The following is a 14,331-nucleotide window of genomic DNA, read 5'->3' on the forward strand; positions in this document are numbered from 1 at the left end:
CGGCCGGAGGAGGTGGACCCAGGGCCTGGGGAGGAGGCAGGGAGAGGAGAGAGGCTCGCAGGCCTGAGTGAGCACCTGGACCCACACCGGCCCGGCCACTGCCATGTCTGTTCTCCCTCCAAGTGGGAAGGAGAATACGGAAACACACGGGAAACAACTCAGATGACACAACGGAGGCAGAGAGTAAACCCACGTGAGTGACAGACGGGTCAACAATGAATGCTGGCCGCAGAGAACTCAGACACTCAGGGCACGGGACGCACCCACAGGGGCCCCCAAGGCGCAAAGACCAGCGGGGCCGACGTGCACTTTGAACAACACGTGTGTGACAGCAGGATGTGCTCCTGATGGGTGCAGCCGCCCTCCCTGGGGGCCCGGCTCCTGGGTGCTGGAGTGGCCTGGGAGGGCTCGAACCTGAGACTATGCACGCCGGCCCCCGGGACACACACATGTCCAGGTGCTTTGCTGGCCTCGCCTCGGGAGCTCGGACCCCAGGGCCAGGCACCCGGCACCCGGCATCCACTGGCCTCTCAGACGCCCAAGTTTCTCTCCGGCTTTGCCCTCCCCAATCTTCCCATCCTACCCGTGACTCCCTCACCTGCCTCCCAGGCCACCCTGCCATCTCTGACTCCTGGACTCATACTCTCCCTGCGTCTACCTCTGCATGGCCAGTGGAACCACTGCCCACCACGCACCCCTGCAACTCTCCCTCACCCCCACCCGTCAGGGGCTCTGAGCACAGCCAGCCTCAGGCGGCTGCTTCCTGAGTGTTCCATTGCCCTGAGCTATGGCCGAGAGCAGTGCTAAGACAGGACACTCAGCGGCCAGGGGGACAACTGCAGGACGGACGAAACAAGTCCAAGGGCGTGGCATGTCCCCTTGTGGGCCACTCTTATTTTGCAGGTGAAGGCCAGGTGACCCGCTCAAAGTCAGGGACCGACAAGATATGACACCACACTAGGAACCCTGAGCTGCGCTGTGCACCCCAGGGCCCACCCCAACTCCTCACCCCACAGCCCCGATCTCAACTGGATGGCGTGCGTCCTGGGGTGGGGCAGTCCCAGCACACCTGTAAATGTGGCCTGTGGCCCTCCTGTGACCCTGGTGGCTAGGTCCCCACAGAGGCCAGACCGTGGCCGCAGCAGTGCGACGGGCCTTACGGCTTGTGTGGCACAAGGGCGCGGTCCGTCCCACAAGGTAAGGAAGCCATTTGGTACTGGGCACCCAGGCCAGGTTCGGCGGTGCCTGCCCCCTGCCCCCACCCAGCTCTGCACGCAGCCCCGGGGGGCAGGGGTGCAGGGCAGACGGGGGGATGGTCCCAGGAGAACACGCAGAGAGGAAACCTGCCAAGTGGCTGGGGGGCTCCACAAGCTCAGCAGGGGAACGGGGGCTGTGGAGCCCGGTGGCCACCTCAGGGTGCACACCCTGGGAGGTGGGGCTGCTGTGGGCCGGCCGCTGGGGGACAGCCTGAGGACGACGTGGCCGTGGGCGCCAAGGCACGGATCGCCAGGCCACGGGCCCTGCACCGCTCAGGACGGTGTGCGAGTCTGCTCTATGTTGGATGGGTCACGACCTAGGGCACCAGGTGCGTGGTCGGCCCCGTGTCAGAGTGAACCAGGGGACGGCCCCACACCAGCCCGCCGCTGGGGAGCCAGCACCCGGCTTCCAAGCCCCACCACACCCTTTCCATTCCCACTGGTGTTTCTGACGACAGGAAGGGCCGTGGCCATCAGGGACCCCCAGGCTTGCACCTGACGTGATCTCCTCACACCCAGGGTCTAAGGCACCCCCACCCTGAGCTCCCTGTGGACACAAAGACCACCACCGAGGGACTCACCATGTCTGCTCTCTGCTTCTGGCCTCCCAGCTCCTCCAGGGCCTGGGACAGCTGAGCCTTCAAGACAAGACAGAAAGCAGGGTCAGTGGGCCTCCCGCTGCCCCTCTCCACCGCCCACGCTGCCTGCTGCGCACAGGGGCCCCGGGGGCGAGGAGGTGGCCCTACGTTCCCGCCGTTTGGAGGAGGTGACTGGGGGTGGCCAGCAGACACACGCAAGCGCACGCCCACACCTGCTGCCCAAAACAGCGATGCAGTTACACGCGTGGAGACGACCGAGGTGTGGTTTCCACGCCCCTGCAAGAGTGGGGCTGCAATCCACCTCCTCCTGGAGAGCTCACGTTCTGGAAGAAGCAATCAGGGGGACTTTCCCAACAGGACCAACATCCAGGAAAATCCGGGACGCCCCCCAACCAGCAGGACCGTCCCGGGGGCCCGGCCCGTACTGCCCCAGGGCAGAGAGGCAAAGGAGGTTCCCGACCGTGGGAGCCGACGGAGGTGCCTGGCCAGGTCCCAGGGACCCAGGCGGGAGCTCAGGGGTAGCCGCGCGGGCCTGGGCAGTCCAGCCGGCACGCTACGTCTCCACGGACGCCACCGTGGAACAGGGAGCAGACCAAACTCCAGAGCGGCCCCCCGGCGCCCAGAGCCGGGCCAGGCACACCTGGGCGCCCACGAGCGTGGTCTGCGTGGCTCGCCCGTGGTCCAGCACCGACGCCTCCTGAGCAGCAAGAGGCCAGGAAACGGCCTCCTGAGCAGCAAGAGGCCAGGAAACACTCACACGGGGAGAGAAAGAGGCCTCCGTCCTGCCCGGAAACAGTGAGCGCAGGTGTACTAAGGGAGTTGAGGGGCCGCTACTTGGACACCGCCAGCGAAAGGCTGAACCCACCTCCCTGAAGAAGCACCGGGCTTGCTGGGGACCTGGCGGCGGCCACAGGGTCTCTGCCACACCGCAGACCCTGTCCTTCCTGGAGCGGCAGGGGACGGACACACAGCTGTCACCCCTGCCGTGACTCTCAGGACATGCTGGAGGGTCCCAGGATGCAGCTCCCGAGGCGAGCAGGGAGAGGCCGGCGGCACCGGGTCGTCAGGCCGCGGGAGACGCGCGTCTCTCGTGACGACGTCCGCGTGCGCCAACCCTTCCGAGGAGGCCAGGGCTCCCGCTGAAAGCTCGTGGGTACTTTGCGAGCCCGTGCGAGCCCAGAGCGACATTCTCAGGAGAACCGAGAACGGGGCAAGCGCGGGAGGCACAGAATCGTTGCCACGGCACGGCAGCCCCAAAACTCCAGCTACGAAACCCAGCTGAAAACCTGAAACCGCACACCAGCATCAGGACCGAGCGCTGGGCTTGAGGCCCCGTCCCGTGGCGGGGAGGGTTAAAAACCAGGGAACCGCTCGGGAAGGTGATGTGGCTTTCCCCTCTCGCTCGGCGACCCAGCCCATGATGCGCTCCCAGGAAACCGAACCGTGCGCCCAGCTGATGGGCGCAAAACCGCCCCTGCCAGCACCGCAGAGCTGAGATCCGAAACCGCCGGCTGCCCCCCCCCCCCCCGGCAGGGGTGACCCAGCACACTGTGGCGCGGCCGTGCACACAGAGGCGCGGCCGGCAGCCCCCGTGCAAGGTCAGCCGGGAGAGGCGGAAAGCACAGGGCCGCGTCTGCCCGTGGCCACGCCGGGAGCCGGCCACATGCCTGCACGCACGCTTGGCGAGCCAGCCACAGAGACGCGGTGGTGGCCACCGGGACGTCCAGGCCACAGAGAGGGCCCCCCGGCCGGGTGGTGAGGCCAGAACTCCGCCGACGTGTGCGGGACACTTCACTACGGCCTCTGCGAGGACACGGGTGAGCCAAGGCCCGGACGCCAGGATGAACAGGCAGAGGCCGATCCATGGTGCTCCGCGCTCCGCTCAAACCCCCAGCCGCCGTGTGAAGCGGACCCAGGCGGCGTGCCTCTCGGGCGTTCGCGTGACCCGGGCTATGAAACAGGGCTGCTATACGATAGAGAGCACGAGGGCAGCAGAGACACCCAGAAACCAGAGTAACTGGCAGAAACCTGTGCGGAGGAGCGTCCAGGCGGCGTCGGGAAACGAGCGCTCACCTCACGTCCCTCAGGCAGACGAGCCTCGAAGCAGTTTCAGGAAAACTCGGGCCAGGGAGGGAGGCCGGGAGGCCGACGCCGGAGGGACTGGCCACGCTTCACGTGTCCCACAGACGCAACAGGACGGTGGGGGGCACCGCCCCAAGCCGCCGAGCCAGGGAGAAGGGAGGCGTCCAGAAATGCAGGGGCCGTCCCGCGCAGAGGGCGGGGGGTGCAGAGGAGCGGTCCCGGCAGCCCACCGCCCCCGAGTGACGGGCTCCGATGACCCAGCGTGGGCCCCCGGTGAGACGCCCGGTGGACGGCGGCCGCTCTGCGAGCTCTCCCAGCAGGAAACGCGGGCCTTCCTAGCGCGCCGGCCATGAACAAAACATCTGATGCCACACAGGCCTCCTCCGGTGCTTGGCGCCTCTTCCGCAGACCTCCCCCACCCCAACAGCACACGTACGTGAACGTGCCCCCCCGCCCTCCCCAGAGCGCGCTAAGGCGAAGCGGTGCGGTCAGCGACCAGGCCTAAGTCACAGTGGCCCACGCGGACAAGGCGCCCGTGTGGCACGCCAGCCGTGTCTACCCACCCCGCGGGAGGCCCGGCCCGGACACCACGATCCCCGGCACCTGCCGAGGTCCCACCAGCTCCAACACGCCGGCCTTTCTGGAGGACTGAGAAGGGGACACGACACAGGCCGCTGGTCAAAGCCCATCCACTGGGCTTCAGCCGGTCACTCGTTCTGTGGTACTGTCCCTACAGGCGTCACCGCACTCGTGCAGGCACGTCCGGGGCAGCTGGGGAACACGGCCGGGAGCAGCACCGGCCGAGGCGGCGGGTGGACACGATTCCGCCCGTGGGGTCCCGTCTTCACACACAGCAGCTGCTTGCTGGGCCGGCCTGTCCGGCAGCACCGGCCTGGCCCTGCGGTGACTCGCTCCGGTCGCGTCCCTGACACTTGTGCTAGAGCCGGGCTGTCCCCTGAGCAGCAGAGCGCCACCAGGCCACCCACACGCCCCCTGGGCTGTTCCACTCACAACACCCGAGGAGCTGAGGCCGCACAGAGGGCCAGGCTCACGGCCCAGGAGAGGGGGACGTGCGCCTGGTGCGCCCGAAGCCCCTGGACAGGTGCATGAGGGCTGGGGGCCGGGGAGCAGTGGTCACTGCCCGTGTTCTGGAGGGAGTCCAAGCGGGGCACACACACTGCAGTTTCTGGCCAGGCTCCCAGGAGGGGCGGCTTCCTCCCTGCAGCTGGCGATCACACTCTGGGGACCTGGGCGGGGGCGGGGGGGCGGGGGGGTGGGTGCTGCAGTAGTACGCCTGTGTCCTCCACCCAGGCAGGACCGCGTGCCCTGCACGGGACTCAGGTGTCACTCCCGTGACCCTGCCGGCCCCTGGCCCGCCCGTGACCAGTAAGCTTAAACTGGTGCTCGTCCTGCACGCCGGGGGGTCCTGAGGTGATGGCAAGAGGGGGCTCTGCAGGCACAGAGCTGGCAGGGGGCTCAGAAGGGAGGCAGGGGCCAGGGAGCAGCAGGCTGGTCTACAGGGCCGGTCGCAGTGACAAGGCTGGAGGCACCACCTGCGGGGAACAGACGCCCACAGCAGCCGCGGGAGGCCCCGGACCCTGAAGCTGCAGCCCAGCCGACCGGGGGTCTGCAAATCAGAGGGGCTGGCGGGAGTGCCCGCGCGTGGAGGCAGCACGCCCGGGAGCACGCGTGAGGGGGACGGGGCGTGCAGAGAGGCCGGGGTGGCCACAGAGCCGCGTCAGCCCAGCAGCTCACACGGCACTTCCCGGTTCGGGGACACGTCCTCCGGCCGGGCCCCCGGGTGGCCGCTGCACTCAGACTCGTGCCCCAGGCCCACGCGCCACTTGTGACAGGCAGAGGCTGCACCAAGACCTCGCGTGGCTATTTTTACCCAGAGGTGAGAAGCTGCTATGTATGAAGAGCCAGCGCCCTGCCAGCGCGGGAGCCCGGGCACGGCCGAGGGGCAGTCCCCGCAGGCCGCGACAGGCTGCCGCAGCTGGCCGACCAAGCCGGGAGGACACGAGGACACCTGGCCAGGAGGAGGGGAAGTCAGAGCCCACGGAGGGGGCACCCCCAAAGTCGCAGGGCACGTGCAGGGAAGGAGCCGGAGGCCTCGGGCCACCGGCCCCTCTGCTCCACCGCACTTGCGGGTCTGCGGGCCCCGCCGGGTGCAGGACCCAGACCGACTCGTGCTTTCTGCCCAGCAGAGACCACGAGGGGCGAGCAGAGCCGCCCGCACCCCCAGCGTGTATGGCAGCCACAAAACAGACCCGCGGGCACCTTAAGCGGGCAGCCTGCTCACAGGGCCAGGTGACGGCCCGAAGCCAGCCGGCCGCGGCTGCCGCAGCCTGTCAGGTAGAAGCGTCCACGCCACCGAGGCCAGCCCCGTGACCCAGGCGGCCAGCGCCTCTCCCAGCCCCAGAGCACGCCCAGCCCTGTGAGGCGCTCCGTGGCGAAGCCCGGGACCCCGTGCAGGGCTCGGTCCCTCCCGTGTGGCAGCCCCGGGGCTCATGCTGGGGCAGGGCTCTCGGCGTGGCCAGGGACCGGAGCTGCCCCGTCGCCCGGGAGCTCGCCACAGGTACAGCGTTTCAGCCCAGCCCCCCCACACCTCTGAGGAAGGGGCCCACAGCCATCCAAATGTGCATCGAGTTTGAGAACCACTGCCACAGGTTTAATCTGGAGCGAGACAACCAGAGGCCAGTCCCAAAGGTGCTGCATCCCCACAATGAGCCAGGAGAAGCACTGGGCTGGGACGCCAGCAAGGTGGCTGGACAGGGGTCTCCAGCTGTCACCCCAGAGAGGGTGGACTGAGATAACTCTCCATTGGTGAGGACGGAAAAGATGACCAAAACTAAGCTGGTGTCTTAAAAAAATAACCAAAACGGACATTTAGTGAAACTCAGTTAAAAGTAAGTCTGACAGACTTAAACCAGAAACAAGGGAGGACGCATTACAAGAGACCACTCGAAGGTGCCAAGACTCGTTAAGAGACTACTAGCTACAATTACTAACAAAGCAAACGATCGGAAAGAAACAAATGAACTGCTAGAAACGCACAAGCTCTGGAGGATAAACCACAAAGAAACAGAAGATTCAAACAGAACAATAACAAGAAGGCTGAATCAGTAATAAAAAAAATCTCCCAACAAAGAAAGGCCCGAGACCAGTTCAAGAATTATTAGCAATCCTTCTCAAACTCCTCCAAAACTATGGAAGGGAAAAGAACACTTCCAAACTCATCTTACGAGGCCAAGATGAGCCCGAGGCAAAGCCAGACAAGGACGCTACAAGAAAACCACAAGCCGGTATCCTGATGAACACAGATGCAGAAATCCTCAACAAAGTACTAGAAAACCACACTCCACAGCACGTTAAAAGGATGACATACTGTGACCAAGTGGGATTTATCCCTGGGATGCAAAGACGGCTCAACCTCCACGAATCAAGCGACGGCACGCACCATATTAACAGAACGTAGCATAAAAATCATACGATCGTTTTATCAGATGCAAAGAAAACACCTGACAAAAATCAACACGCTTTCGTGATAACAATTAATTAGGTACCACCCACTGTCTCCATGCTTACTCAACACAGTACTCGAAGTCCTGGCCACAGCAATCAGACAAGAAAAAGAAACAGACGTCCCAGTCAGCAAGGAACAAGTGAAACTGTCCCTGCAGGTGACATGACCGTACATGCAGGAAATGAGACGCCACCAGAAAACCGTTAGAGGTAACCAACAAATTCAGTAGAGTCACAGGATTCGTAACTCACGTCGCCAAAGTCAGATGCGTTTCTATAGGCTGACAGCGAACAATCTGAAAAAGGAAACAATTCTATTGCATCAGCATCAAAAAAGCAATAAAATAACCAGAAATAAATCTAAGGGAGGAGGTGAAAGACCTATAGACTGAAAACTGTAAAACACTGACCAAAGAAACCGAACAAAACACAAACAAAAAGTCATTCCACACTTACGGACTGGAAGACCTAATATTGTTATAAAACGTCCATATTACCTAGGGCACCTGGGTGGCTCAGCCGGTTAAGCAGTCAACCCCTGGTTTCGGCTCAGGTCGTGATCTCCCAGTTTGTGAATTCGAGGCCCACGTCAGGCTCTGCACTGACAGCACGGAGCCTGCCTGGGATGCTCTCTCTCCCTCTCTCTCTGCCCCTCCCTCGCTCATGCTCTCTCTCCCTCTCTCTCGCTCAAAATAAATACATACATTTTTTTAAAATGTCCATTACCCAAAGGAAACTCCGGATTCAATGCAATCCTTACGGCATTTGTCACAAAAACAGAAAAAGTAATCCTAAAATATGTACCGAACCTCAGAAGACCCTGAATAGCTAAAGAAATCTTAAATAAGGACAGCTAGGCTGGAGGCATCACACTTCCTGATTTCAAGCTGCCACGAAGCTGCAGTAATCAAGACGGTGTAACGCCCGCACAAGAACAGACATGCAGACGGACGGGGCAGAACAGGGAGCCCAGAAGTAAAGCTGTCAAGGATTCACAACGGGGCAAGGACAGGCTCTTCGAGGAACAGCCTTGAGGAAACTGGATGTCCACACGCAAAGGAACAGTAGTGGACCCCTAGTCTTACACCACACGCACAAAATCAACTCAAAACACGGACCTGGAACCATAACAGTCCTAGAAGAAAACAGGAAAGGCTCATTCATCTTTTTGATGGTTTTTTTTGTTTTGTTTTGTTTTTTTTGATTTGACATCAAAAGCACAGACAACAAAGGCAAAACTAAAGCGGTGGCTCTGAATCCAACTAAAAATCTTCTGCCCGCACAAGAAACCACTGACAAAACGGAAGGTGGTGGGAGACAGTATTTGCGAACCGTACATGGATAAGGGGTTAACAACCGCGTATGTGAGGAACTCGTGCGACCCGATATCAAATCACCAAACACCCAAACAAACAGTGGGCAAAGGATGCACAGTTTTCCCCGAGAACACGGACGCCCAGCCAATCCGCGACAGGGCGCCGCAAACACGGCCGGCCGGCAGGTCCACGACAAGGCGCTCAGCGCACGCAGCATCAGGCACACGCACGTCGGGACCGGTCAGGTGCCCCTCACGCTGGCGAGGGCGGGTGTGCTAAACAAGACGAGAGACGGCGAGCGTCGGTGAGGGACACGTCGTGCGCCACTGGGGGGACCGCAAACGGGCGCAGCCACCAGGGGAAACCGTGGGAGGCTCCTCAAAAACTTAAAAGTACAAGTATGACCCGTACGATCCGGTGTTCCCGTTCTGGGTACGTGTCGAAAGGAAACGAAAGCTCCCTCTCAAAGAAGGCCCGGACGCCCAGGTTCACCGCGGCCCGACTCACGGCGGCCCAGACACGCAAACAGCCGAGGCGAGGCGCCCGCCGGTGGACGGCGGACAAACACGCTACCCATACACGATGGAGCGTTATTTAGCTTCAAAAAAGGATGAGACGCCGTCATCTGTGACAAGACGAAGGAACCCGGAGGACACTGCGTGAAGCGAAAAGTAAGGAAGACACGTGAAAACGCTGCCAACCGTCACGGACACGCAGACCCTGAGGACGCCCAGCTCGCAGAAAGGGAGAGTGGCAACGCGGTCGGCCAGGGCCAGGTGGGAGAAACGGGGTGCGGGTGAGAGCGTACTCGCTTCCAGGCGTGAGGGCAATGAGACGTGGGGGCCTCACACGCAGCAAGGGGACAGGAGCACGCTAATGATTCGGCGTCACGAGCTTGGATCCGCCAAGACAGCAGATCACACTCTGCTCCCGCTACAAAAATGACCGGCGGGGGAGGCCGGGCGACGCAGGGGCGACGACGAGCCACAGCGGTGGGGTCAGTGTGGCACCACCCGGCACCCCTTGGGTGTCTGTCGTTTCGTAGGGGCCAATCACACATCAGCGGAGCTGGCGGCAGCCGGCTCCGCAAGCCTAGCGCCCGCCCTTCTCAGAGCGCAGGAGGGGGCAGCGGCCCGACCCGCGGGGCGGCCGGTAGCGACACGCGCAGGCCGGGGCTCCGTGAGGCGTCTTGCACGGGCCTCCCGCCTCTGTCCCGAGCACAGGAGCCAGTGCCTCCCCACGACGTCTGCCTCCCCTGGGTCTCCCACCTGCACTCCGGGTAGCATTCCCTGCGGAGGGTTCCCCGGGCCCGGCTCTTCTCACTCACCCCTGCTTGTTTCCCTTTGTCTGTAATACAGTTTAACGCTGCCTCGAGATTTTCCACTGTGTTGTGGGCGCTTTTTTCCAGGACAGTCACCCTGAGGTCTTTGTGCAAGGAGAACGAGCAGACACATTTGTAAGTAACGCGGATCTGTGAGCTCCCCGGGGTTCCTCCGGAGGCCAAGGGCAGGAGGGCGCAAGCATTGCGGTCGGACCCTCGCAGAGGCAGCGCGGGGCGGGCGGCCGGTAGCATCGGGGCGGCCACCCTCCCCGTGCTGGAGGAGGGAAGTGCTTTCGGACCCACCGCCATGTGAAATCGGGATTTTTCCGCACACCTTCCTGAAGCCAACAGCACCATTATCTGTTTTAATTAAATAAATTGGAAAAACAAATCGGGCTGATATGTTGGATCAGAGCAGCACGAGCTGCATATTTATAGCTCGGTCGACGGAGGAAGGTTCGTGACGCGTGCTATCAACCTCTGCAGCCGGTTTATTAAATGGAATAAATAAACTCCACGCAAAGTGGCACCAACTTCACTAGAGACGGGCCGCTGGGATTCTCCCAGTCTCAGCATTCCCCGGTCCGCCTCACTGGGCCGTGTCTGCTGGACTCAGACGTGCTCCACGTTAGAACCACCCGATTAAGCTCAGCAAGAGAACTGCAGCGCCTGGAAAGAAGCAGGGGACCTCGTCAAACTCGCCCCGCCCCCATCCTCCCCATCAGTGAACAGGTGGGCCCACTGGCGCGGCCCGTGTGAGGGCATACCGCGTGCTGTGCTGGACAGGCCGCGTGGGGCCCAGTGCCACCCAACCGGGCCCGGGAGCCCCACGCCGTTGGGGTGGCTTCACGTCAAGCAGCAGCATCCCGGGGGTCCCAGGAAGAGCCGGGGCTAGACCAGGCATCCGACAACTACAGCTGGCCTCCCAATTCCAGGCCCCCCCACCTGTTTTGCCAGTAAAGTTTCACTGGGACACAGCAGCCCCCACCATCCACAGACGGCCGGAAGCTGCCTTCCAGCTGCCACAACCACAGAGCCGACCGTGTGGCCACACAGCCCACGGAACTTACCACCTGGCCCTTTACGGACAAGGCTGACCTGCCGACCCGACCGAGGAGCCACAGGGGCCCGGGGTGAGGGCTGGAGCGCAGATGGCAGTCGTGGCAGAGCGGGGGGTGAGAGAGAGAAGACATTAAGGACAGCGTGAGGACCGAACACAAAGACAACAAGGAAGGAAAGAGAGGCCGCGCGGAAACGAAAAGGAAAAGCAGCAGGTGGCGGTGGGGAGAGGCAGAGAGAGAGGTGCACACCCCACCCCCGCCAGGCGCGCCGAGCGGCGGCATGGCAACGATGTTCTCTCCCTCCGTCCCCCTGGATCTTGCCTTCCAGACCGGCAATCCATCAGGCGGGCGGGGAGCTGCGGAGAGTTAATCCGCCGCCGTAATCAGACCCCGCGGGCTGTGGGGGTGTTCTCCCTGCACGCCCCTCGCGGCTCCCCGCGGCTCCTTAAGGCGGTTGAACAAAACGGGAGCGACTCCGGGGGCTCGCCAGCGAGCGCTCGGCACAAGGCTGCTCGTCCTGGGCCTCCGTGTGCCCCCGGTGCTTTGCCTGCATCGGCACCGTGACGGATGGCTTGTCTGGGAGGCACTAAGGAACCTTAACAACCAGGTTCTATGAAGTTACATAACTTTTCACTGTGTGCCAATACACGATGCTCAACTAATAAACTTCTGTCAGGCCCCCTGGAGCAGCTTTTGAAGCTCTCCGAGATCCTGATACATAAAACGTTCCTGTTTAATAAATAAGAACGGGAAAACAGCCCCTGAACCCTGGAAGGCGGCACTCTGCGGCCTACAGGATCCGGGGTCAGCATGTGGCCTCTGTGACCCGGGGGGGCAGGGGAGGGGGAGCGGAGGCAAGGCTGGGGCACCCGTGACCGTTCCCTACCTTGGGGCCGCTGGACTGGACCAGCAGGCCGCCCCGGCCCTAGCCCGACACTGGGCCCCAGGCCTCTCCCGGGTCCGCCTGCCCGCTGGGGGTCAGGAAGCAGGTAGGCAGAGCTGAGGTCGCAGCCCAGGCCTGCAGGCAGGGAGGGGTCGGGGCTCCTATCTGGAGCGCAGCCCCACGGCTGAGGGACGGGAGAAAGGGCTTCGGGGACCCTGTGTGCCCGTGACGAGCTGCCCTGAGGGGGACAGTCTGGACCCGGAGGTCCGTCCCTCAAACCGGTCAGGCTGGAGATGGAAGGAGGGTCTGGCCAGGCCCCTCAGGCCGCCACAGAGCAGATGCTCCCTATGAAGACCGTGAACCTACCGGCACCCTCACGTGCCCGCCCTCCATCGACGGGACGCCTGGGTCTGCAGGGCTCGGCTCCACGGAAGCGTGTCGGGGCCAAACGCAGGTCAGGCCAGCATCTGGGTTTCGGTGCCTCACCTTAAAGTAAGGCTCTGTCCCTGCCTTCGGGCACGTCCATGAGGCTCCCAGACCCGGGAGCGGACAAAAAACTAAACAGAGCAGACCCCGACTCATGTCCACCACCACCACCCACAGGGCCCAGCACGGGAGCACCGTGCCCTTCTCTCCCGACCCCACCAACTCCCGAGGGACCTGTTTGCTAGCTTGCAGGGGGACAGCGTCCGCAGCCTGAGCCGGGACCCTCGCCGTGCCTGACCCGAGCACGGGGAAATGCCCCCGGGCGCTCTCCCTCCTCCCCCTGCTCTGCAGAGAGAGTCACCACCCACGGGGCCAGGGGACAGGACAGGACAACACCTGTCAGGAGATGGACGTCGGTCACAGAAGGTGACAACAGGAGAGGCAGAGCTGGCCCTGGGCCCCCGGTCTGGCTCCAGCTGCCACACGGTGCCCACCCCCTGTTCCTGCTGGTGTCGCCGATGGCAGGCATGACGTCCATGTCATCTGGGAGCTCGCCCCAAGACTTTCCTGAACCCAAGACCCCCCTCCCCCCCAAAGCCCCTCCTTGTGTTGCTATGGGCTTACTTCCTAAAGCTGGGCCCCCTTCTCCCTAACCCAGACCTCCTCCTGGGTGACAAGCGGGTCAGGGGTGCCTCTCAAGGGGGAACCGGGGCGGTCTTGGTGCCACGGGAGAGCCTGCGTGAGAACGGTCGCTAGTTGCAAGGCGGCCACTGAGTGAGCCCGGTCTCCGTGCCACCGACGGGCCGCACGGAAGGAGCAGGGGAACGCGGAATCTGGCGCATCTCCGTCTCTTCCCTTCTACGCGAGACCCCCGCTAAAGAGCCACCGCCCTCCTCCAAGCGCACAAAGTGCCACTGGCTGCGTGTGCGCCTCTCTGCGCACGTGCGTGGCAGGGACCCCTGCGGTCCCGGCAAGCGGCCGGGCTGCCCCTGCTCCGGCCGCCAGAGCACCGCGTCCCACCCCACACCCTGATCAGACGGCGTGGCCTCTCTGCGGGGGTGACACACGTCACCGCAAGTGGGCGAGACGGGGCTCCCCCACCGGCTCCCTCGCACCGCGTGATGGGTCCCGGTCCCACGGCCAACTCGAGAGCAGGGGTCCCTCGGTGCCAGCAGCAGCTGGCATGGGACTGAACTCGTCGGACACCGGGTCCCCCGGCAGAAGGAGCTCTGAGACTTGGCACGTGGCGGGCATCGCCACCCCACCCTGCCCCAGACCCCCGTCCTCACCCCTGCCCCGCACCCTCCCGTGACATGTGCCAGGCAGCCACCTCGGCCTCCCGGGGAGGAGGGGGAGGACACCCTCGTCTTCTCCCGGCACAGGTTCTGAGAGAGGCCAGAGGGAGGCCAGGGGAGTCTCGGCAATGAGAGAAGGAGCCAGGGCTGGGGAGCCCCCACACCCCCCCGCCCCACCGCAAGCCTGAACGGAGCAGGACCTGGGGTTTCGTCTGCTGCCACCTGCTGGGGGCCAGGAGGCACACAGCTCTCCACAGGGGACCCGGGCCTCTGAGAAGGGCCAGACAGGGTCCAGGCCCGACCCCCAGGGTGCACTGACCCAACCACTGCCTACGCTCCCCAAAGGGGGCCGGCTGCCAATCGCGGGCACCTGAAGGCAGCGAGCTTCCCTCCACCTGCCTGTTGATGTTCCAGAATGGCCAGGGACAGGGAGCGGGGAGCCTGGCCAGGGAATGCCTGGCGGCCAGCCCCCCTGTGCCCGCTCCTCCCTGCAGGCAGCCGCTCGGGCCCTGGTGAGCCCTCATGGAGGTTACCAGAGCCGGGGAGACAGACCGCGTGCAGGCCCGG

The 14,331-nt window shown here is 63.4% G+C and overlaps 1 protein-coding gene across 4 annotated transcripts in view; it reads right to left on the reverse strand.

Annotated features, from left to right (window-relative positions):
* Nucleotides 1-14,331, reverse strand: part of MAD1L1 (mitotic arrest deficient 1 like 1) — a 322,840-nt gene that overhangs the window by 135,479 nt on the left and 173,030 nt on the right. For all 4 annotated transcript variants that reach the window (XM_040455714.1, XM_040455715.1, XM_040455713.1 and 1 more), the window contains one exon: nucleotides 1,838-1,894. In XM_040455714.1, the coding sequence (XP_040311648.1) occupies nucleotides 1,838-1,894 (57 nt within the window). The remainder of the gene's footprint in view (nucleotides 1-1,837; nucleotides 1,895-14,331) is intronic.

The sequence above is a fragment of the Herpailurus yagouaroundi genome, unplaced genomic scaffold, assembly GCF_014898765.1.
Source record: "Herpailurus yagouaroundi ecotype Mexico unplaced genomic scaffold, PumYag 216, whole genome shotgun sequence".
Classification (NCBI taxonomy): Eukaryota; Metazoa; Chordata; class Mammalia; order Carnivora; family Felidae; genus Herpailurus; species Herpailurus yagouaroundi.